Source organism: Desmodus rotundus, chromosome 7 (assembly GCF_022682495.2).
Source record: "Desmodus rotundus isolate HL8 chromosome 7, HLdesRot8A.1, whole genome shotgun sequence".
In the NCBI taxonomy this organism is placed as follows: domain Eukaryota; kingdom Metazoa; phylum Chordata; class Mammalia; order Chiroptera; family Phyllostomidae; genus Desmodus; species Desmodus rotundus.
In genome coordinates this window covers 11,268,359-11,290,510 of record NC_071393.1, presented here as the reverse complement: position 1 = coordinate 11,290,510, position 22,152 = coordinate 11,268,359, and the positions used below count along the sequence as shown (strand labels likewise).

Genomic DNA, 22,152 nt, shown 5'->3' with positions numbered 1-22,152 from the left:
TGATTCCAAAATAGAGATTTGTTTATTAAGAATTATTTAGTTTCTGCATAAAAATCACCAATTGTTCCTCATTGGGTTTTTAACACACATCAGTTCTTTGGGGGTCCCTCTGTTCACCCCCAACACTCAAAAATACAGCTCTTTTTAGCGCTGGCAAGGAGAGTTAAGGCAGCGAGGCGTTTCCTGGGGTCTCAGCATCTGGGGGGCCTGTGTTCCCCCCGTGAAAGAATACCCAGGGCGGGCAGTTTCTCAGGTTGGAAGAGCTGCCCCTGAAGAAAACAATTATGCAGAAGAGTGCAAATCCCGTCATCTCTGGTCAACTGTTGGTGCCTGACAGCTTTGATACAAAGTCCCCTTGGTCGCAGCTATCAAAGGCTTGCTGGTCGTTTTCAGCTATAAAAACCTGTCTGGAAAAAGACAGGAAGAGCAGGGTCGAGGATGACAAGGCCGTGAGGCTGGGCCACGCTGCCGGGCCACGCAGCCGCATTCAAACACTCACCAGTGTGCTCAAAAACAATCCACACTAAGGGTCTTGTATAGTTTCTAATCAAACTCCTCGTGGTCCTTAAAATACCCAGGCATCATCACGCCGGATCCTCATGTTTAAAGTGAGGTGTGTGGTCCTGATAGGACTCCCCCAGAAATGCACCCTGTGGGGGGCAGGAGGGACCAAAAACCCTAGGACTTGATTTATTAGCAACATTAATTGGTTTTTCACACTGAAATGAAGGTACAGCAGTCTGTGCTGCTGGGAAATTCAAAGGTGATTCAGAAGTAGGGTCGTTACTTATTGCTCCCTTAGGGTAGACCCCCAAAAGTGACTTTTACCAAACCGAGGCCCTCCCCTGCGACCCCAGCCAGGCTCCGGGTCGCTCTGGGGTGTGCAGGCCAGGGACGGCCCGCCGGCTCGATTCACAGTGATTCGGGTTTGCCTGTTTCTGCGAGCGCGGCGTGTGGGGCGGCGGGTGGCCCGCCACCAGGCACGCCTACACTTTGTAGTTGAGCTCAGCGTTCATCTTGGTGTACATCTCGTAGATGACGTCGATGGTGGCCGTGTAGTTGACCAGGAAGAGGCGGACCTTCTCCAGGCACTCCTCCTCTGTCACATTCTGTCCCTTGGAGAGCGCTTTCAGGAAGTCGGACTTGTAGGGCGCTGCATACAGCGCTGCCTTGAGAGGGGCGAGAGGAGGGGCAGCGGTGTTAGGGGGCCCGGCCCCCCAGGCCAGGCACTGGGGGCTCTGGGAGGGCACGTCCCCGAGGGCCCTGCTGGGCAGGGGTCTGCGCTATTCGTGGCACTGGAAGGGACAATGTGGCATTGGAAAAGGCAAAGGGTGATGTGTGTTCCCTTCTATACCCCTGCAAGGGACAGCAGGAAGGACTCCCGCTCTGGGGACAGACAGACCTAGATTCAGATTCCGGCTTGTGCCGCCCACTCACTATGAGCCTTGGGCAAGTTACTTAGCCTCTCTGAGCCTCAGTTTCCTCAGCTGTAAAATGGGGGTGATCACGGCACCCTTCTAACTGGGTGGCTCTTGTGAAGATTAAGAAGGCTGTGTAAAGTGCTCAGCACAGAGCCCGGCACACGGGAGGTGCCCGGCACAGGGCAGGGCCCATGGGAGTGCCCGGCATGGGTGAGCCCCTTCCGTCTGGGCTAGCCTGCGAAGGTAAACTGCTTCTTTGGAAAACCCACTTTCTGAGCAGGGGAGAGGACCGCTACATGTGACCACTCTTATCCTTTAGGGGGTGACACCTGCCTAAATTTCAGGGCCTCCCGGCCACTTGAAAAGTCCAGAGAAGCAGAAAATTAGAGAATTTCAGAGCCAGAGGGAAAAGATGCCCCAAGTTTGATGGGGCGAGGAAGTGACAGATAATCGTGTTGTCACTCCAGAAAGAAAGAAGTGGCTTTAGCTTCAGCACACAGAGTGTGAACCACGTGCCGAGCACGCGACACGGATTAACTCGTGTCCTTTCAGGACGACCCTCTGAGGCAGGGCCTACTTCTCACCCACTGAAAGAAAGACGAGGAGACTGAGGCTCAGGGTCACAGAACCCCAGCTCCTTCCTACGTGACCTCGAGCAAGGTAACCTCTCTGAGCCTCTGTTTCTTCATCCGGGAAATGGGGGTGAGGGAAGCACCCGCCCGTGGTGCACTGGTGAAGACTACACACCACGGGCCAGCCCCACAGGACTTGCTGCTGCTGCTGAGGGGGCGGGGGGAGCTTCCCACTGGGATGGGCCCCATGTCCAGCCCTGCCAGGGCACGTGGGCGAGAGGTGCCCATATTTCCCACCTGGTGACTGGCTCTCCTGCCCACAGCCTGTCCTGTGTGGGAAGAGGCCGGCCCATGAAACCCCAGTTGTTACGTGAGTGAGGCTAGGCAGGCAGAGGGAGCTGCAGGAGGGGCAGCCATGACAGGCTGGGTGGGGTGAAGAGGCTGCGAGAGGCAGGGTGGCCAGTGATGGTGCGGGGCGCCCTGAGGGCCTCCGAACATCTCCCAGCTCAGCCTCCAGGCCGGGCGACCCTGGGACCCCTCAAGTAACAAGGCTGGTGTCAGAGCCCGTTTCCAGGAGCAATGGCCAATGTTGCCCCAAGAGTCCAAGCCACCGAGAGACCCGTGGACCAGTTTCCTTTCAGCAGATGCCCCGCTGGGCTCTGCACGCCCCTCCCCCCGCCCATGGTGAGGATCTAGGCTGAATCTGAGGGGCCAATCATGCCAGCCCACCATCCCCCTGAGGTCCTCAGAGTCCAGCCAGGGTTTCTCCCATGGCCCCCTAGGACGAGGCGCCTCAACAGAACACCTCGGAGAACCTAGCTCGGCCCCCTCCGTGGCTGCTCCTGAGGCCAGGCACGTGCTTGTGGAAGGCCCCTCAGTGCACCAGCAGCCCCCCCGCCCCAGGGACAGGGGAGCCCTTCCTGAGCCCAGAGGACAATGCAGGCTCCACACGGCCACCGCTAAGGAGCAGCAGAGCGGGAAATGGACTCCACAAGCTGGTGATCCCCCGGCCTGGGGACAGAACGGGCCCTCCCGGCTCACCTGGAAGATCTTCTGCACGATCCAGCCATGGTACTTCTTGAGTGCCATCTCATAGGCCTTGGTGGCGTTGACGCGGATGAGGTTGGGGTGGTTCTCGTCCCGCTCACCGTCGCAGATGCTCTGGAGGAAGACCTGGATGAAGCGGAGGCCTCTGCGTCCCGGAGAGAAGACAGAAGGCTCTTTAGGACGATGCCCGCTGCTGCCTGTAGACCGGCCAGCGGCCCCTGCGCACAGCAGGCCCTGACTCCTCTGAATTGGGGCACCTACCGGGCGCCAGAAATACATACACACGGAAGGGGGTGGAATTCCCAGATTCCATCTTTATACCTGGCTTCCATGTAATGTGACTGCGGGCTCCACGGAGCATCGTCCAAGCTCCTTGTCTACACGAAGCTTGGTGGCGGCCACTGAACACGGCCCCTCTTGGGATGTAAGGGTCCGGGCCCACCTGCTCATGTCCTCACACACCAGGCCTCTTCTACCTTCCCGCCTCTGCAAGGCCTAGTCTGCCTGGGACCCTCCTGCTACGTCTTGGAGACTCTGCTTGGCCACCCTCCTCCAGGAAGCCCTCCTGCCCTCTCTGCTCCAGGCTCTGATATCCTGGTGTCAGGATCCACCCACCAGCCTGACAACCTGCCCAGATGGCGACACCCTATGAGGGGCTGCGCCTCATCTAACATGGCACCCCGCTCGGCCTGCACCATGAGCGGCACACAGCAGGTGCTCACCACATGCTCCACTCGCTGGCATCCACCTAGAGGAGAATTTCGTGGCTGGTGGAGAGCAGAGTGAGCTAAGCAACAAAGCCGCCTGGCCTCTCGGAGCCTCGGTGGCCTCCTCTGCGAGACGGGGACAACTACATGGGGATTCATGTATTTGCTATGAGGACAAGTGTAGTGGCCATGAGCACCGTCAACGCTGGGGTCAGACCGTCTGGGTGCGAATCCCTCATCAGGGGACCCTGCCTCCAGCCCACGGGATGAATCTGCGAATTACACAGAGTTCCTTCCCCTCGAGGTGCTGTGTTACTGTCAACAAGCTGTCGAAACATACAAATGTAGCAGGTGTGCGATGTGACCAGCCGGGCCAGATGTCTCGGGCAGTGCACAGCCTGGATGCTCAGCCACTGGGCCCCGGTCTGCCCTGTGACCTGGGCACATGGCTGGGCCTCCAGAAGGCCCCGGGGCCTCCTCTGAGAGATGGGGGCCACACCACGCCTAGCTCACAGCACAGGAAATGCAATCAGGCTTATGAGGAGCTCAGCACAGCCCTGGCCAGGTAGCTCAGTGGGTTAGAATGCCGACCTGATACACGAAGGTTGCAGGTTCGCCCCCCCTCCCCCATCAGGGCACATACAAGAAGCAAAAAATGAATACATAGATAAGCGGGACAACAGCCCTAGCTGGTGTGGCTCAGTGCACAGAGCGCCAGCCTGTGAACCAGAAGGTCGTCAGTTTGATTCCGGGTCAGGGCACATGCCTGGGTTGCGGGCCAGGTCCCCAGTTAGGGGCGTGTGAGAGGCAACTAACTGATGTTTCTCTTCCTGTCTTTCTCCCTTCCTTCCCCTCTGTCTGAAAATAAATAAATAAAGTCTTTAAAAAAAAAAAAAAAGCAGGGGAAAATTTAAATAAAAGATGTAACATTTTTAAAATAAATAAAAATAAGAGAAACAACACGTCGACCTCTAAGACAGCAATTAAAACAAACAGAGCCGCGTGCAGGCCCAGAGCGTGTGCTAGCTTGCTTTGCCTCTGACTGGACCGGGACAGGGAAGTGCTGCCATCAGGCAGGCCTCGGTCCCTGGGGTGCTTGTTCTCAGCCACCAACTAGCATCGCGTAAGAAGAGCGCCCATGTGGAAGGAGGGAGGCGGCCGTCCTTCCCCACCGGAGCAGACGCGGCGGGCAGTGGCAGGGGTGGATGCCTCCGCAGCAGTGCAGGCCCCCCCGAACGGACAGCCACACACACCCTGCCACCCGGGCCCGTCACCTTTTCAGCCACATCAGCGCCAGGGTGGCCCCCACTTTGGGCCACTCTGCTCCGTACATCTCCTTCTCCACCTCCAGGATGTTCTGCAGGGTCCGGAACTTGGTCGGGTCGGTGTCATACACAGCTTTGATTTTCTGAAACGGAGCACACGGGGTTTCTCATTGGAAAGGCGATCCCAGCAGACGAGCGGCCGGCACGCTGGGTAGAGCACTCCGCCAGCGCTGAGAACGGCCACTGGGCTTGTTGTAACAGTGACTACCAGGACCGCTCACACGTATCAGCACCTGCAAGGTGCGGGACATGCAGAGTGCTTCATGGGTGCTGCCGTCCCCGATGCTTGCAGCGGCCCTGACGTTGCTCTGTCACTGTCCCCACTTGCAGGTGAGGGAACTGAGACTCAGAGGGGCAGTGAGGTGCCCAAGGTGACACAGCTGGTACCAGTCTGCCACCAGTACTGGAGCGGGTTCCTGCCCTGGCTGGCCCTGGAGCCCCTGATCTCCAGCCCCCGGGGGCAGCACCCCCGACAGCAAGCACCTGGTTTTGCTTATGCGGACCAGTGGAAATACGCTCTCAGGGTTCAGAGACATCCAGAAAGGAGGCACCTGAGTCGGGCGGTTTGGGTATGAACCCCACCTATGCCACTTCCTTGCTGTGTGATCTCAGCTGAGTCCTTCAACCTGTCTGAGCCTCCTCCTCTGTAAAATGGGGATGACAACAGAGCCAGGCGCAAAGGCTGCAGGGCGGCCAAGGCCCAGGCCGGGCCCTAAGAGGGCAGTCGCGGGGAGAGAGGCTCAGATGCTGGGGGCAGCGCCGGGCACTCCCAGGACTGAGGAAGGGAAGGGCTGGGCCAGTGCGCCGTAGACTGAGAGTTTACTTATTGGGGGTCAGGGCGGATACAAGAACCAGTAGGCTCCCTCTCGGGTCAACCCTCGGACTGAGGCCCCAGTCAGGCTGTGACTGGGTGGCATGACCGCACGCTGGGACCGAGCCTCAAGCCCCAATTCAGGGGGGCTGGGGGCCAAGGCCGTTTTCCATGTCCCCTTCCCATCCCTCAGTCCGGGGGGGGCTTACAGCAGGGGGCAGGGTCTCGGTGACTCGGGGCAGGTTTAGATTTTCCCCCCAGGTGCCAGGGTCACAGCTGCCGGGCCAAGTACGTACCGTGATGTTGCCACTTATGTCTGCCTTGATGGGCGTAAACACCGGGGACCCCAGGCAGTCTGCAGAGAAAACGAGACGAGGCATTAGATTCCCGACACGGGCCACGGAGGCCTGCAGATGGGAGTGGGGGGGTTGCTCGACGTGTTTAGGGGAAGGCAGAGCTGTTTACAGGTGCGAAAAATGTCCCTGGACAAGTACGCTCGCCGCGCTCGGCTCCCGAGACCAGATTCCCACTGCAGGACTTGTCAGAGCCTCTGCAATGCGACTGGAATACCCTGGGGAGCAGCACACTCTTCTCCCCACAGCGCCCTCCACACGAGCACAGAGCTGTCCCACAGAACTCACAGCAACGACGGAAACATTCTGTATCTGCACCGTGGACCGCAGGGGCCGCTGAGCACTTGGAATGCGGGAGTGAGACAGAGGAACTGAATTTGTAATCTTATTTAACTCTCATTCACTTGAATTTAAATAGCCGTAGGTGGCCAGTGGCTACCGTATTGGACAGCACAGCTGTGGGGTATCTCACAGAACTAATGGTCCGAAAAACACATCTTGGCCAACAAGGCAGATCCCCGCGAATTAACCAGCTGGCCCAGAGGCGGACTGAGGAATCTTACGAGGTGGGAGAAGAGGGACCAGAAGAGGACCTTCACAACCACCAGCTTATAAGGAAGAAATGAGCTGATGGCCCCGAGGCTCATGGTCCTGAGACTCTGCCTAAAAGCCTAAGAGAACACACCAGCAACGGCATCAGTCACTTAACAGAGCGTGAACTTGGCCTAGACACCCCATTGTGTACGCTCTGGTCATGCGGGCCTGGGGATGAATCCCTCCACTCTCCAAGCGTCAACTGTCCCATGTGGTGAACGGGACGACAGAACCGACCGCAGAGGTGCTACCAGGATGGCTGAAAACAATCCGCTCCCAGGACACACATTTTGTTCATCTTTGCAATAGCAATGTTCTTAGTTGAAGGTATTTTTCATTTCTTTTTTTTTAATTTTAATTGATTTTTAGAGAGAAAGAGGAAGGCAGGGGGGAGAGAGAGGGAGAAAGAAAAGAGAGAATTTGTTGTTCCACTTATTTATGCATTCCCTGGGGTTGATTCATTTTTTTCAATCCTAATGCAAGGATGTTTTTTTTCACTGCTTTTAAAGAAAGAGGAAGGGAGAGAGAGAAACATCAATTGGTTGCCTCCGGTATGCACCCAGACCAAGGACTGAACCGGCAGCCCTCCGATTACAGGACGCCACTCCATCATTGGTTGATTCTTGCACGTGTCCTGACTGGGGAACGAACCTGCAGCCTTGGTTATCCCGATGACATGGGCCGGCGCCCAGTCTTTATTGCTCAGCAGCTCATAAAACACCAGAGCATCCTGAAAAGGGGGGCGAGTTTGAGTGAATGAAACATAGGCCTAGAACCTGGCCGTGCCTGGAACTCTCAGCTGTACATGAAATTCGAGCCTCCTGTGACCTGCCTCTGCTCCTTTGCCTCCTTTGTGACCCACCAGGCTCAGGAGGCCAGAGCCGTCCCATGGGTCACAGCTCCATGCTCAGAGCCCGGGCTCAGAGGCACCAAACAGGGAATGGCCCAGGCCCTCTCCTGGGAGGCTCGATGTGGGCTCCGCCCTGACAGCCTGAACACAGGCAACCCCTGCTCACTGTCCTCCCTGCTGTGCCCAGAGCCCAGGGGACAAAGATGCCACAGTGGGTACCAAACCCACAGGAGGAAACACCAGTGCCCACTCTCCCTTGCCCACAGGCCAGCCGGGGGCCCCGGTGTACAGGAATCGAGGGTGGAAGGACATCTACAGGCCAAATTCCATCCAACGTGACCCAGCACACCTGGCTGGCCATCTGGAACATTCTAATCACAGCTATGAAAAGAGGTATATTGGAGAAACAGTATCAGACATTGTAAATAAAATACTCCACAACTGAACGCAAAGAAGGTGGGTTAGCGATAGCCTAGGCTTGACTCCTGGCCCAGCCACTCCCCAGCTGAGCAAGTCTCCTTGCCTATGTGCCTCAGTTTCCCCACGTGGCAAAGGGGAGAGTAACAGTACTTACTTCACAGGCTTGTACAAATAAAAATTGTGCACTGAATTCATTGAGCAGAGCGCCCAGGGCGTGCACACTCAACAAATGGACTTTGTGGTCATTTTTCTGACTTCATATTATGACTAGGCTTAGGCTCCACGGTCCAGCAAATATCACCCAGGTGTCATCGAGCTGTGTGTGGGAGCTCCCAGGTCCCCCAGAGTTTCCAATGAGTGTGAACACACTCGGCCTGCACCCCCCGACACCTCTGCTTTCCTTCCTGAGGCCCCTTGTCAGGACCAGGGCTCCCGGTACAGAACCCTCAGGCTGAGCAGTAAGCTCTCTCCTCTCTGCGACTGGGAGCAAATCTCCACTAGGCCACGCTGGAGCCTCCCCCAGGGTGGCCACGAGGAGCTGCCCCGAGGTGCCGGGCCGGGGCTATTGGCCGCCTGAGCCCTCTGACCCCGGGTGCTCTGGCCTCCTAGACGGGCCTGCCAAGCGCATTCATAAGGTAACTATTCCCACCCTTGAATCTTGTCTTGATGGGCTCCCCCAAAGGACAACGCACTCTAGACGTCAACCACAATGCAGGGAGCCAAGATTTCCTCCCCCAGTGACTGTTCCCCTCCTGAAGGTGCAGCCAGGGGTCAGCAATTGCGACCCTCACAGGGGCCAGACGGGCTACATGGGGACTGGCAAAACCCTTCCAAAGGGTGGCTGCTCTTAGCTCCAGCCGACAGCTTTCCAGCCTCACCTTTCATACTGCACAGCGTCCTAAGATAGGAGGTGGACTGATGGATGGCTGGAGGGATGCATAAGTACAATAAGATATTAATGGTAGAATCTAGGTGGCAGGTATATGAATATTCACCGTAAATTTTTTTCAACTTTGTTGTATGTTGAAAATTTTCATATGAAATGTCAAAAACCATATCAGGCTATTTTTCTGCACGTAAAAGTCATACTTCTGCCCTGGCTGCTATGGCTCAGTTGGTTGGAGCGTCGTCCCGTAACTGAAAGGTTGCAGGTTCGATTCCCAGTCAGGGCACATACCTAGCTTGTGGGTTCGATCCCCGATGTGGGCACATATAAGACGTAAGCAGTTGATGTTTCTCTCTCCCTTCCTCTCTCTCTAAAAGCAATGAAATAATGTTGGGTGAAGATTTAAAAAAAAAAAGTCACACTTCTTCCACTTTTTCTCCAAGCCCACTTTGGCATTATAGAGATTGTAGTTACACGTGTAACTCTTTATTTTCCATCCGTGTGTCCCAGAGACCCGAGTTGTGAGAGGACGGGGACCAGGCGGCCTCCGTCCCCCACTGTGTCCCCTGTGGGTGCCTTTCCCAGTGGGACATCTGGGGCATGAATGAGTACATGGATTGTGGAGAATGTGAACCTAGAGGCGTATTTCCTGGCAGTTGTTCCATCCACTTTCTCAGCGTTCAGACTGAGCCAGTGCGCTGCTTCTAACCACCCATTAACCGAGACGGCAGAGGCTACAAGAAGGGGCTTGGACCTCAGTTTCCCTGTGTGTACGGGAGACCGCCTGTAGGACTCTGAGGGCTGCCATGAGCGGAGACCTCCTACACGCAGTGTGTGCACTCAGAGCCCTGGCCGTGGCGATCACTGCTCCCGGCTGATTTTCAAGTGCAGCCCCCAGAGGAGAAGGTGAGGAGCCAGGGCTGGGGAGCAGCCCACCATCAACCGTGCACGGTGGTTTCTTAGCTTTTCCCGGTGACTTGGGTCACTCAGCATGCATGTCTGAGGTGCAGAAAAATGTCGCTTGGCTTCCCTGGCTCTGAAAACAGCTCTTCTGCAGTTCTGAGTGGCCGCGCCCTGGTGGCGGGGAGAAAGCCTTTTTGTCTTTTGTTTTCCTGACAGTGCGCTACATGGGTCACAAGGCCACTGTGGTCAGCAGGAGCTGGCCCAATGGCAGCTGTATTATGTGTAGTGGCCACCACACAGGGACGGAGCTTCTGCTCAACTGTGGGGCAGGGATGCGGGGACTAAAGCGTCCTTCTGGAGCTGGGAGTGGAGCAGAAGCAGAGAGGGGTAATGCGGTGGGAGGACCCTGGAATTCTCCTCTGCTGTGCCCAGAGGAGGTCACTGGCAGGAAAGGCACCCCTTGCACACACAAACGTGCACACTGAAGTGAGTGTGGGAGTACCTGCAAATGGGCCACTTGATTAGGGGAGAAGCCATGTGCTGCTCCAGAGTCAGCCGGGCCTGGGTTCACATCTCAACTCCGACGTGACTCTGAACAAGGGACTCAATGGGCACTGGGCTCAGGTCCCTCGCTTCCCACAACCCAGAAGGGGCCATGCAAACAGGAGGGGTTCCAGGTGCAGTTGGGCTGACACCCGTTTCAACGTGGCCCACCGAAGGCTCTGGACTCATGTGTGTCTTTGGTGCAGTCTAAGGTCACCAGGCCCAGAAAAGCCAAGTGACTTGCCCAGGGCCACAGAGCGAGAGCCAGGCACACAGGCAGAGCCAAGGCTGGTTCCACAGCTCCTTTGCCTTTCTTTCTAGAATGCTTCCATCTGTCTGGGTGAATTCAATAAAAACAAGGAAAATCAGAAGATAATTTTAATCCCTAAACACACGGTGGCCTTTCTGATAGTTTAAACTCAAGCTGGGCCCTGCCCCAGACAGACTGTGACACATTTCTAGCCGATTACCCAGCCTCCCCTTTCCCACAGAGCACGGCAGGGCCAGCCCGATATGACTTTTCCTGTTTGACCAGTTTTACAGTTTCCCCAAACCTGTCTTTTTTATTGCCAGCAAAACAGGCTCTCTAAAGTGCCACCCAGAACACGCCAGGGGGGAGGGAGGGGGCTTGGACTTGGATGGTTTTCTAGCTCCTCATCTTGCCTCCAGGAAGATGTCTCAAAAACAAGCAAAGTAAAAACAGAAAACAAAAGAAAAAATCAGATACGATTCTACCCTCTTCGCAGGACGAACTCTAATAGGCACAGACTCTAAATACGGCTAAGCCTTGGAGCGTGGCAATGGCCCCTTCTGTTTAGTACAGAAGGTTTTTCTAAGCCTGCTACTCAGCCCAGGGGGCGTAAGAAAAAGGTCAATGAACCTGATTACAAAACTCAGAAACCTTCTAGCTGGAGAAGTCCCATCACCAGTCAATCCAAACAACAGACCGATAGGGCGTGGGGCTGGTCTGTGTAACAAATATCACGGACTGCAATCCATCACCCCTATATGTAAAGAGCTCGAAAATCAGTAAGGAAAAAACAACCCTCTAGAGAAACGCGCAATTCACAGAAGAAATGAAGACACTTCACCTCAATACTAGAAAGAAAATAAAATTAAGACATATTTTCCATCTACCAAATTTTATGAATGCACCAACCTTCTCCAGTAAAACCATTCTGGAGGGAACTCTTCACAACAGAACAGAACATGTCCCTGCTTTCGCACAGCAAGCCATTTGCGGTTTTCTAAACAGGGCCATCATCGAAAACAGGAATTATGATAAAGGTGTGGCCCAGCACTGTCACAGGCCGCCCTCAACCCTTTCCCTAAGTGGCTTTACATGGCACGTCTTCAGGTTTTTAGGAAAGCTTTGTGTAATTTTAAAAAAAGCTCCCCTTGACAGTTGACGGTCACTTCCCCCTGCTTGGTTTCTGCTCCATACTTGGAAAACAAATGGCCACCTGTGTCAGCGTCACCTGCAGAATAAGAGGAGACAGGCACCAAGCAAGCATTCCGGGCACGGCCTCCGTGACAATTCTGGCTGGACGAGGGACACCTAGGACTTCCTGCCTGGATCTCCGCCACAGTTCAGACGGCCCAGAGGGCAGAACTGCCCCAGGCCAGCACTCACCACATGCCACGCAGAATCACTCACTTCCTTTTTCTGGCATCTGCGTAGCTGGAAAGCTTTGGCCGGCTACCCTCCGAGCTGGGCCACAGTGCATGTCTGGTGGTTCCATGTGAGCCGCCCCTCAACGCCTGCCTCTTCAGACAGCCATCTCTTACGATAGGTGATGTTCCCGACATCGGGCAGCTACCTGGGTGACCGAATCGCCCACCCTCTCATCTCACCTCAGGGGTGTTTTTCATTCTAGAACAAAAACCATTTGGCTTCACTTTCAGCCTGTGTGATTCAGGATGGGAACACCTAACCCAACCCTAAGTGCTTATTTCAAAAAGGAAGACTGGGGCGGCCTGCATCACACGCCAGGAGCCTGGTTTCATTTCGAATTCAGCTTTTCCCCCCGCAATAGCTGGGTAGTAAGGTTCCATTATTAAACGCGGGGGGGGGGGGGGGGCAGATTGCCCTTACAGCCCTGGGTTACAGGGCTCATAATGGGAGGCACTCACATTACAGCTGATGGAGATGAATCATTTATTAATCGGCGGGCATGTGGGGGTGCCATGTGTGCGCACGTGCGTCGCAGCTCAGGTAGCGAAAAGGCCTGTCTTGAAGGACGAGAGCCCCAAGAATGCCCACCTTCCTCAACTAGACCCTCCTCTACGTCCTCCCATCTAAAGGGGAAAGAACGTTCACAAAACAATCCAAAGTGTGGCTTTTAAAAACCGCCCCTGTGACACAGCAGCTCTCTGTCCGAAAGCAGCCCTGGGCGGGGAATGCGATGGGACAGAGATTTCTCTTACTGGTTGTGGCCTGGGAGGAACCAACCTCTCTGCTCCCAGTTTCCTCGTCTGTAAACAGAGGCTAAAAATGCCCCCTGCCCCTCACAGAGCTGCTGTGAGGGTTAGGTGAGGCTGTATTATGAAAGGGCTAAGCAGTGTCTGGCGCCTAGTCAATGCCGAACAAATGGAAGGTATTCTTCCTGCTTATCACCATTATTACACCCTCATTTTCATGTTTTTCAATAAGCAAAGCTTCTCTTTAGAAAAGAAATCTACAAAAGAATGATCCAGTGGTTCAGAAATCAAAGGAAAAAGAGGAAGGGAGCCCTGGCTGGTGTGGCTCAGTGGATTGAGCATGGGCCTGTAAACCAAAGGGTTGCTGGTTCGATTCCCAGTCCGGGCACATGCCTGGGCTGCAGGCCAGGCCCCCAGTAGGGGGCACATGAGAGGCAACCACACATGGATGTTTCTCTCCCTCTTTTTCTCCTTCCTTTCTCCCTTCTCTAAAAATAAATAAATGCAATCTTTAAAAAAAGAGAGAGGGAGGAAGGGAAGGAAGAGAGGTAGGGAGAGAAAATGGTACTGACCGATTGACTGGCATGCATAAAATCAGCAGGAACCCTCCCTGTCATAACATAACGACCTGAAATGTATTCCAGACTATCAAAAAAAAGAGATCTCAGAAGGGAGTGGAGCAAGGAACTTGGAAAAACAGCCATGCAGATAATGAATTATTTCCTCAACACGAAGAAGTATGAGTTGGCTGCATAACCGCAGCGTAGAAAGTAGGTTTTTATAGGACCCTGGAGAGGACTAATCCGCTGAAATGACTTTTAAAAGCTTGGATACAGTTAACACTGAAAAAAAACCAAAACAAACAAACAAACAAACAAACAAAACCCTGATACAAGTAACACTGGAAGAATGTAACAAAAGGAGTTAACATCTACCTAGGCCATTTTTTAACTTTCTTTCTTTCTTTTTTTCCACCCAGGCCATTTTTAAAACTGAAACACTGAAACCCAAGACTGGAGCCCAACATGTCCATTCTAATAAGCAACTAGAATTAAGCACACGCCATACCAGATGGGCCCTCCCACCACTTCCCCTCCCCCTTTCCCGTCTGGGAAGAAGGCTTCCACCATCTTTTGAGTGCTGGCCTCCCTGGCCGCAGAGTCACTTTCCGGCTGTATGACCTGGTCAAATCCCTTCACCACTCCGAACCTCAGTTTCTTCTCTATAGAATGGTGGTAATTCCTTCTAATTCATAAGATCTTTATAAGGATTGGAAATGTGGTATCAGCTGGCTCGCTGCTTGACACATGGGAACCACTCAAAACAAGAGATTGCTCAGGCTATGATAAGGGCCGTGCATATTTTACAAAGCCCTTTGTCACGCGTCCTTTCCATCCCCTTTCAGTTCAGCACTGGCCGGGCACCTGTGCTCTGCCAGGCACACTGCTGCGACCTCACTTCTGCCTCTAAGGGACTCACACAGGGGGCACTGTGCCTCTAAGCAGGCCTGTGCAGTGGACGCCACATGGACGAGGAACGGCGGGAGGCAAGTGACTAGATGAGCTAGCAAGTGACAGAGCAGGTGCTTGGCTCTGTCCCCTCCTGCTTCTCCATCGATTCCCTCCAGGAGTGGAGGCCAGACCTCAGCCCCTGACCTCAGGACCAGGCTTTTCTCAACGCAGAGGATCCAGAGGATCCAATGCCCATCATTTGGGGGCAGAGCAGGCAGGCGCCATTGGTCTGCACTCTTGCGCTGACCTTCGGACATTGTAAATGAGGGCACCGGAGCTGGTCTCAGACTTCGGCAGACAGACAGCTCAGCTGGCGGCTGGCCTGTAAGACCCAGACCTCCAACTTCTTGGAGGATCCTTCTTTCCCAAGGGCTGTGTGGCAGGAGCGAGGTTTCTAACAGCCTGGGGCCATGAGACCTCCCCTCTCAGCCCCCCTGGGAGGCCCAGTTTCCCTGGTTTGCAGCAGGCTCAGAGAAGGGCAGAACGTGGGCGGGACACACAGCTCTGGCACCTCCGAACCAGGACTCCAGCTCAGCCTGGCTCAGCTTTATGCCAGCGCCCACGTTTTTCTCTGTTCATCTGTAGTGCTCCCAGCACGGACTGCGGCAGACAACGGACCCAGGTTCCAAGTGACTTCTCCCCATGGGGATGTCAAAATAGAAGGCTCATGGGCTGTCATACCTCTGGACAGCCCTCTCATCAGCTGTCCCTCAGATCTTGCTCAGGCCAGAGGAGGTTGTGGGTGTGACGCACCCACGTGGCGTCTGGCACACTGTAGGTGCTCCTAAAGGCTAATCTTCATTCGCTACTGCAGATGTACCTCCAACCAATGACAGGAGTCTGCAGACAGTTTCTGAACTGTAGAGTCCATTGCAGAAAGCGTATATGTGGCTTCTTGGCCCCACAGGATGCTGCTTCTTCCTCCCAGAAGTGGCCCTCCCGGGCACATAGTCCATACCCGTTCCTACGGATGCCGGCTCTCAACACACACCCAACCAAAATGGTACCTGGCCTGCTACAGAAAGAGGGTTAATACAGTCTCTTGTTTCTCTTTCTTAGGATATTCTACACAAAATATGAAACAAACATGTGTTGGTATAAACCTAAAAACAAAACCACTGCCCAGATGTAACCAGTGGTCCCACGCCCTGGAAGGTGCTTGCTGCGACGGGGAAGCCACTTCTCCTGAGGAAGGGGAGCTTCTTACTCACAGGCCACAGGGTGCTGCTGGGGCTGGTTCCCAGGTGGTTAATGCAATGTCCCAATCAGAGGAAAAACTGGCCTGTTTGGGGCCCACCCACAGATGACTTCCACACCCCAGTTATTCAAATTTGCATACAAATAGGCAGGAGTTATGGGCCCAGCCTGGCCGGCCAATTATGAAGCACACGCCTCGGAGGAAGCCTGCACATCTGGTCTGGGGCTCCCGGCACGCTGCACAGGCACTGTGCTGCCAACACACGTCTCCAGTCGCCAAGCAGGTGGCTCCACTAGCGGTCTCCTCCTCTACAGGAGTTGGGGCAGCAGGCAGGCTCGAGGGCAAAAGCGCTCCTAAGGAGTCCAGGGGCCTCATCTGGCTCTACGGTCACGCACTGGCTGTGTGACCCTGGGCAAGTCACCTAAACTCTCTGGGCTCTGTTTCTTTCTTTCTTAAAACATATTTTATTTACTTATTTTTAGAGAGGGGGAAAGGGAGGGAGAGAAAGATCAACATGTGGTTGCCTCTCACGTGCACCCTACTGGGGACCTGGCCCACAACCCAGGCATGTGCCCTGACTGGGAATCAAACCGGCAACCTTTTGGTTGGCAGGCCGGTGCTCAATCCACTGAGCCACTCCAGCCAGGGCTGGGCTCTGTTCTTGGCTGTAAAACAAGAAGATAATTCTGTGCTTCTGGGCTGCTGTTGGTGCCCCCAAAATAGAGCAAGCACTGAGCCAAAGTGATGGAAAGCCACTCTTGTGGGGGTTGTTCTAGGACTGAGTGTCAGAGCCCTGTAAGGCCCAACTCAATATACATCCGTTTATTTAAGTTCAGAGGCCCCTGGAATTCTGATCTCAGGTGAAAAACATCACCTTCAGCTCCTGCATCCTTGGTTCCTCCCTAAACAGTGAGAGCAGACAGGTGTCATCTCAGGCAACCCTACCTGGCCCAGAGTGGCTGTGCTGGGACGCCGAGGCCGTGCCTAGACTCAAAGGGGAAGGCAGCGTCGTGACTGGTTAAGAATGTCTGCCATAGGGACAGGCTACGAATTATGCGTTGTAGTTTAGAAAGACAGCAAAAAACCAAACACTTTCAGAAAGAACTCAGAAAACCTGGGAACAGCACGAACGGCATTCACTCGGCAAACCGGCACTGAAATAACTCCCAGTCTCAGAGTGCGGTAGGTTCCGTGGGAGTCGGGGAAGACTTTCTACATGAGGTGACTGCTAAGCTGACTGCTTGAAGATGAGGGGAACCCAGCCAGGAAGAAGGAAGGCAGTGGGCTGGAGGGACGTGGTATGCCAGGCTCCAGACGCAAGCGACGGCCTGGTACCTTTTGTGGGCATCACAAAGGCAGCAACACAGACTTCAAGCTGGGGTCATAGGGAGCCACAGAGGCTCCTGGGCAGGGAGTGACGAGACGAAATGACATCTAAGTCTCTCCTTCCCTCTCCCTCTGCCCTCCAATTGTTGATGCTCCAGAACAGCTGGAAAACTGACCTAAAAGACGGGAGAGCAGGCCTCACAGAAGTCAGCTGCAAGGTGATCAGTCAGAGATGAGATCCGATTACAGGGTCAAGGTGGAGAAAGAAGACGAACAAAGAGCTGGCCTCTAAGTGGACACCGTAAAACCTGCACGGCTCGAGCAATTCGGCCGGAGATTCGAAGGAAGGGCGAGCCCAAGATGTGGGTGCTTTAAGTGCCGTCTGCCCTGCGCCCAAAGAATCAGTGACCATCCAACCCAACCAACTCTGTCTCAAAGCGCACCTGACGAAGTTTTACGACATGTGGCTGCTCTAGCAGTTTCACTTCTAGAAGTGAGAAATGACAAAAGAGTATACAAAGAAATAAACATAAGGATGTCCACGGCAGTGCTGCTTACTAGACGGAAAAAGAGAGAGAAGCAGCGTGAATGTGCAACAGCAGGGGCTGGGTGCATGGGTTGGGGCCACCTTCTAAGAGCGGCCTTCGAAGCCGCTCTGGGGGAAGGTGACCGAGCTACATTGTTAGGTGGAAAAAGCAGCGTTTACACTCTCCCTTGAAGATTCATAAAAATGGATCTGGAAAGAAAACGCCCTGAAACGTCAGCAGAGATTTTTCTCTTTAAAAAAGCCCCATCTCGCCCTGACCGATGTGGCTCGGTTGGGTGGGTGTCGTCCTGCAAAGCAAAAAGTTGCTGGTTTGACTCCCAGTCGGTCGGGGACATGCCTGGGTTGCAGGTTCGAACCCCGGCTGGGGTGCATGTGAATGGCGATTGATCGATGTTTCTCTCTTTCTCCCTCCCTCCCCCTGCCTCTAAAAATAAATAAATAAAATATTTAAAGAAAAAAAACAAAGCCCTTCCTCAAAAGGCTGTGAGAGGATTAAGTGAAGTGATCCACCAGGAACACTCAGTGCACAGTAGGTGCTCAATAAATGACAGGGAGATTTCTATTTGTCACTTCTTCTTGTCAATTTTCCTTCGAGAAACAGGTCTGCCATGCAAAATTAAATACTTTCTTAAAGCACAGCTTTCAACCCACTGCCCTATTTATATCGCGAGCGGTGGTTCTCACCCAGGGGTGATTTTGTCTCCTTACAGATACTTTGGTTGACCCACCTTGGGGAGAAGAGGTACTACTGGCATCTAGTAGATAAAGGCCAGAGATGCTGCCTAAATATCTCACAAAGCCCAGGACGGCCCCACCACAAAGAACGATCCAGCTCCGAACGCCAGCAGCACCACAGTACGGAAAAAGTGACTGGGAGGGAACTGTCACTTCGGTGCCTCTCAGACGTCTTGTACCCATTTTCCCAGAGCTCCTCCATTCGAGACACGCCACCCAGATCACCCAGGTGACCAGGCACTCCTAAGATCTCTCTAGACAAGGCCCCTGTGTTGGAGCTGACAGCGGATCTCACTTGAGCCCCGAGCCCCAGAGATGCTCCCATCCTCTTAAAACTTAAAACTGTCAGGAGAAACTCACCCCCCAGAAGAACATAATGGTTCAAAATGGACTGTCACGGGTTTTTTTTAGAGGGCTAAGAATTATCCTCTGTGGGCCAACCCACTGAGGCTTCTGTGTAAATGGCGCTTCTATCAACAGATGTGACGGCCCATAGCACGTGACTCGCAGCAAAGACAAGGACTCGCAGCAAAGACAAGGGTCCTTTGAGATCAGGGAAAGGGGGGAGGGGATGCTCTTCAGCCCTGGCCCCAGATCACTGCTGGCTCCAGCTGCCACCATCCCCTTTCCTCTAAAACCAGCCAGATAATCGCATCAAATGAAGGCACACTCCACCCCCCCAACTGCCATGCTTAACTGATGGGTAACCTTGCAGAAGATAAGGGAGGAAAAGGCACAGAGCGTAACTCAAGGCCTACCCACCTTGACACTGCTGACATGTGGGGCTGCCTCGATTCTCTGTGGAGGGGCTGCCCGGGGCACTGTAGGACATTTTGCACCATCCCTGGACCCTACCCACTACACGCCTGTAGCATCCCACGGCATCGCTACCCCCTGCCCTCGGTTGAGAACCACTACCCTAAACCGATTCCAGGTTCTTGTCCGGGGGAAGCTGGCTATGCTGCAAACATTCATGGAACCAAAGAGGGGGAAACTGACACAAAAATGAACAACTCCTTAAGGCTACAGCCAGTCAGCTCCCAAACCCCTGCCTGCAGATTCAGTGTTATCACAACCAGCAGTGAGAATGTTTCGTACATTTAACAAGTACCAACTGAGCACCTGCTACGCGCCAGGCACTGTTCTGGCACTGGGGACGCAGCAGTGGACAAAAATGAACAAGACCCTGTTCTCAGGTTGCCTGCGCAGGTCTGAGAATCATACGAACCAGGCCACCGCACTCATTCAAACGCTGATTCATCAATCATCTACTATATGAAGGAACTAGAGCTGGGTCCAGGAACTTAAGTAACAACGCCCCCCGCCAGCCCCAGCTAAGATCTCCTTGGCACTAGGAGTAATCGCACGCCTTTAGACACAGCACTTCACTGACTCCTTGCAGCATGCCCTGGAGATCAGCATTCCCATTTCGCAGATGGGGACGCTGAGGCCCAAGAGGTGGAGGATTGGACTCCGGGTAACTAAAACCACAAGGAGCCCTGATCAGGCACTAGGGATAAAGTGAGTGACTGCCCTAGGGCCCACATCCCTTCAGTCCAAGTCAGTGATAAGGTTCTGTCCATTTGTGGGTTTCAGCCGGACTCTGCCCTGGGGACCGGTACCATCCAGCAAGGCCACCACATGAACCCACAGGGCAGGACACAGGGCAAGCCATATGGAAGAGAAGAAAGCAGAGGCTCAGGTTGCATCCTGTACCCAGGATCTAAAAGGCAAAGGGCAGGGGCAGATGGTACTGTCTTCTATTTCCCATTTTCCATCCAGGGCCCGGGCTGGGCTGAGGGAGCCCAGGGAGGAGGATCTGAAACTGTCTCAGGGACGGCCTCCCCCTGCCCCTCAGACCTTCCTAGAAGTGACATATGGAGGAGGGGCCTTCTTTTTCAGCCCAAGCCAAGTACCCTGTGTCTGACATCACGCCACGAAGCAGCCCCCACCCCCAGTCCTGACCTCTGTTGTACATGGAGGAAAAACTTTAGGGGGTTCCCTCTATAGTTTTGTGACTCATGTTCAAAACTCCCTTCTCACCCTGCCAGGCTTCCTGCCCTTGGAGTGTGTGTATGTGTGTGTGTGTTGGGCGGGGTGTCTTTGGTGTGGAATGGGGGGCATTCTGAGGGAAGAAGAGTTCACAAGTCCTATGCCCGAGAAGCTGGGAGAATTTAAGGAAACGAAAGAGTTATGAGTGGGAGGATTCATTTTAAAGGGAGAGAGTTGAGAGCCATCCTAAAAGGAAGGGAAGGAGAGGTGAGGGATAAAGGGATTTGGGGGAGAAGCGGTGGGGTGCGATTCAGGGGGCTGCAGGACTGGAGAACTGGGAGCCCCGGGGTGTGGAGGATTGGGAGTCACCTGATGCATATGGTGGAATGTGAGGCGTCTGGGGAGACGGAGGGTTGGGATGTCTGGGAAGAGATGGAGGATGTGACCAGTTGAGGAAGGATTTTTGAGCAATCCAGAATAGGGAGAATTTGGGGTGCCTGGAGAAAAAAAGGGGTCTTGGGTGCCGGGGAAATAGGATTTGAGAAGTTTCGGGCAGGGATGATTTGGGGATACTCGGGAGCAGGAGGATGCGGGTGCCTCTGGAAGCGCTCTGGGGCAGGGCTGCGGCCGGCTCCCCCCTTCACCCCGGCTCACCGAAGAAGGGCGGCAGGTGGGATACCGCCTCGAGGAAGGGCCCGGTCTCGATCTGCTTGTCCGCGGGCAGCGGCTTCAGCAGGTGCTCGGCCAGCAGCGCCATTTCGGGGTCGAGGCCCGCGGTGATGCCCCAGCCGGCGCCGCGGGCGTCCACGCCGCCCCCCCGGCCGCCGCCGTCAGCGCTGGGGCCGTCACTGGCGGGGCCGTCACTGCTGCCGGCCGCAGACTCCGGGGACGCCAGCGTCGCCACTTCCGCTCGCGCCGCGCCCGCGTAGCCGAGCGCTCAGCGCCGCCCGCCGGCCGAGCTTCTAAGGAGCCCGCCGCGCCGCCCGCCCCAGCCCGCCCGTGCCCAATCCCCGCCAGCCGTCGTGCCCGCCTGCCCAATCCGTGCCCGTCTCCGCGGATCTCCGCACCCCCATTGGTTTGGGGGCGGGACTGCTCCTTCCCAGCGCGGAAGCGCGCGAACTGGTGATTCCAGCTGCGCCCGAGTGAGCTGCGCCCAGGTGGGCCGCTCCCAGGTGCGTTTCCGGCCGCCCCCGGCGAGGTCACCCCAGCCCGGGCTGGCAGGCCTGGGCCGGGTCCTCCCCTGATGGGGGCGTGGAGCTGCCCAGGTCAAACTCACTACCCACACACCAGCCCAGGTCACAGCCCGGCCCAGCCAGCGCCCCTGAGGACGCCTGTTTCCCCCAACAGCCCCAGGTGACCTGCAGACAGTTGCCAGGTCACAGTTCTTTTTAGCTACAACCAGCGGGGAACCTTAACTCTTCTCCGTCAAGGATCACTCATTGCTCAAGTCACAGGCCAACTCAGCCATGCCTAACTAGGACCCTGTTCCCGAAATCTGGGGTCCAGTCTGGTCCCAACGGCCCAGTTTACAGTCCAACTCAGCCACCCCCGACAGGGCACCTGCTTCCCCAAAGCTGACCTCACCCCAACCTCCCAGGATACTTGGAGCACAATTCACCTCAGCCACGTCCCACCTAGATGCTTGTGTGCTAAACTCAACGCCCACCTTCTCCAAAAATCTAGCACACGGGTGTTGAAGGCCTCTCATTCATTCCAGAATAAATTTTCGTTGTGCCCCTGCTTCCGGCCAGGCCCTGGGCTGGGTGGGCATCGGCCATAAAGTGAGACCACGCAGCAGAATCCCTGCACTCACGGAGCTGACATTGCAGTTGGGGAGACAATAGATACACAAATAAAGACAATTTCAGATACCGATGAGTATAAGTGAAGTCAATAAAACAGGGAAGTGACAGCGGATGACTGGAGGGCATGGCTGAGCTAGGATGTAGGGGCTTAGGAGCAGTAAGTACCTTTGAAGAGGTGACTACAT

At 54.8% G+C, this 22,152-nt stretch overlaps 1 protein-coding gene across 1 annotated transcript; it reads right to left on the bottom strand.

The window, feature by feature from the left end:
• On the bottom strand, positions 1-21,106 carry GLTP (glycolipid transfer protein). The gene is made up of 5 exons (XM_024566702.2): positions 20,817-21,106; positions 6,180-6,238; positions 5,022-5,155; positions 3,035-3,185; positions 1-1,169 (listed from the first exon to the last, which is right to left on the bottom strand). The coding sequence occupies exons 1-5, from the start codon at positions 20,917-20,919 to the stop codon at positions 987-989; spliced, it is 630 nt and encodes a 209-aa protein (XP_024422470.2). The 5' UTR covers positions 20,920-21,106; the 3' UTR covers positions 1-986.
• Positions 21,107-22,152: the final 1,046 nt, after the last annotated feature.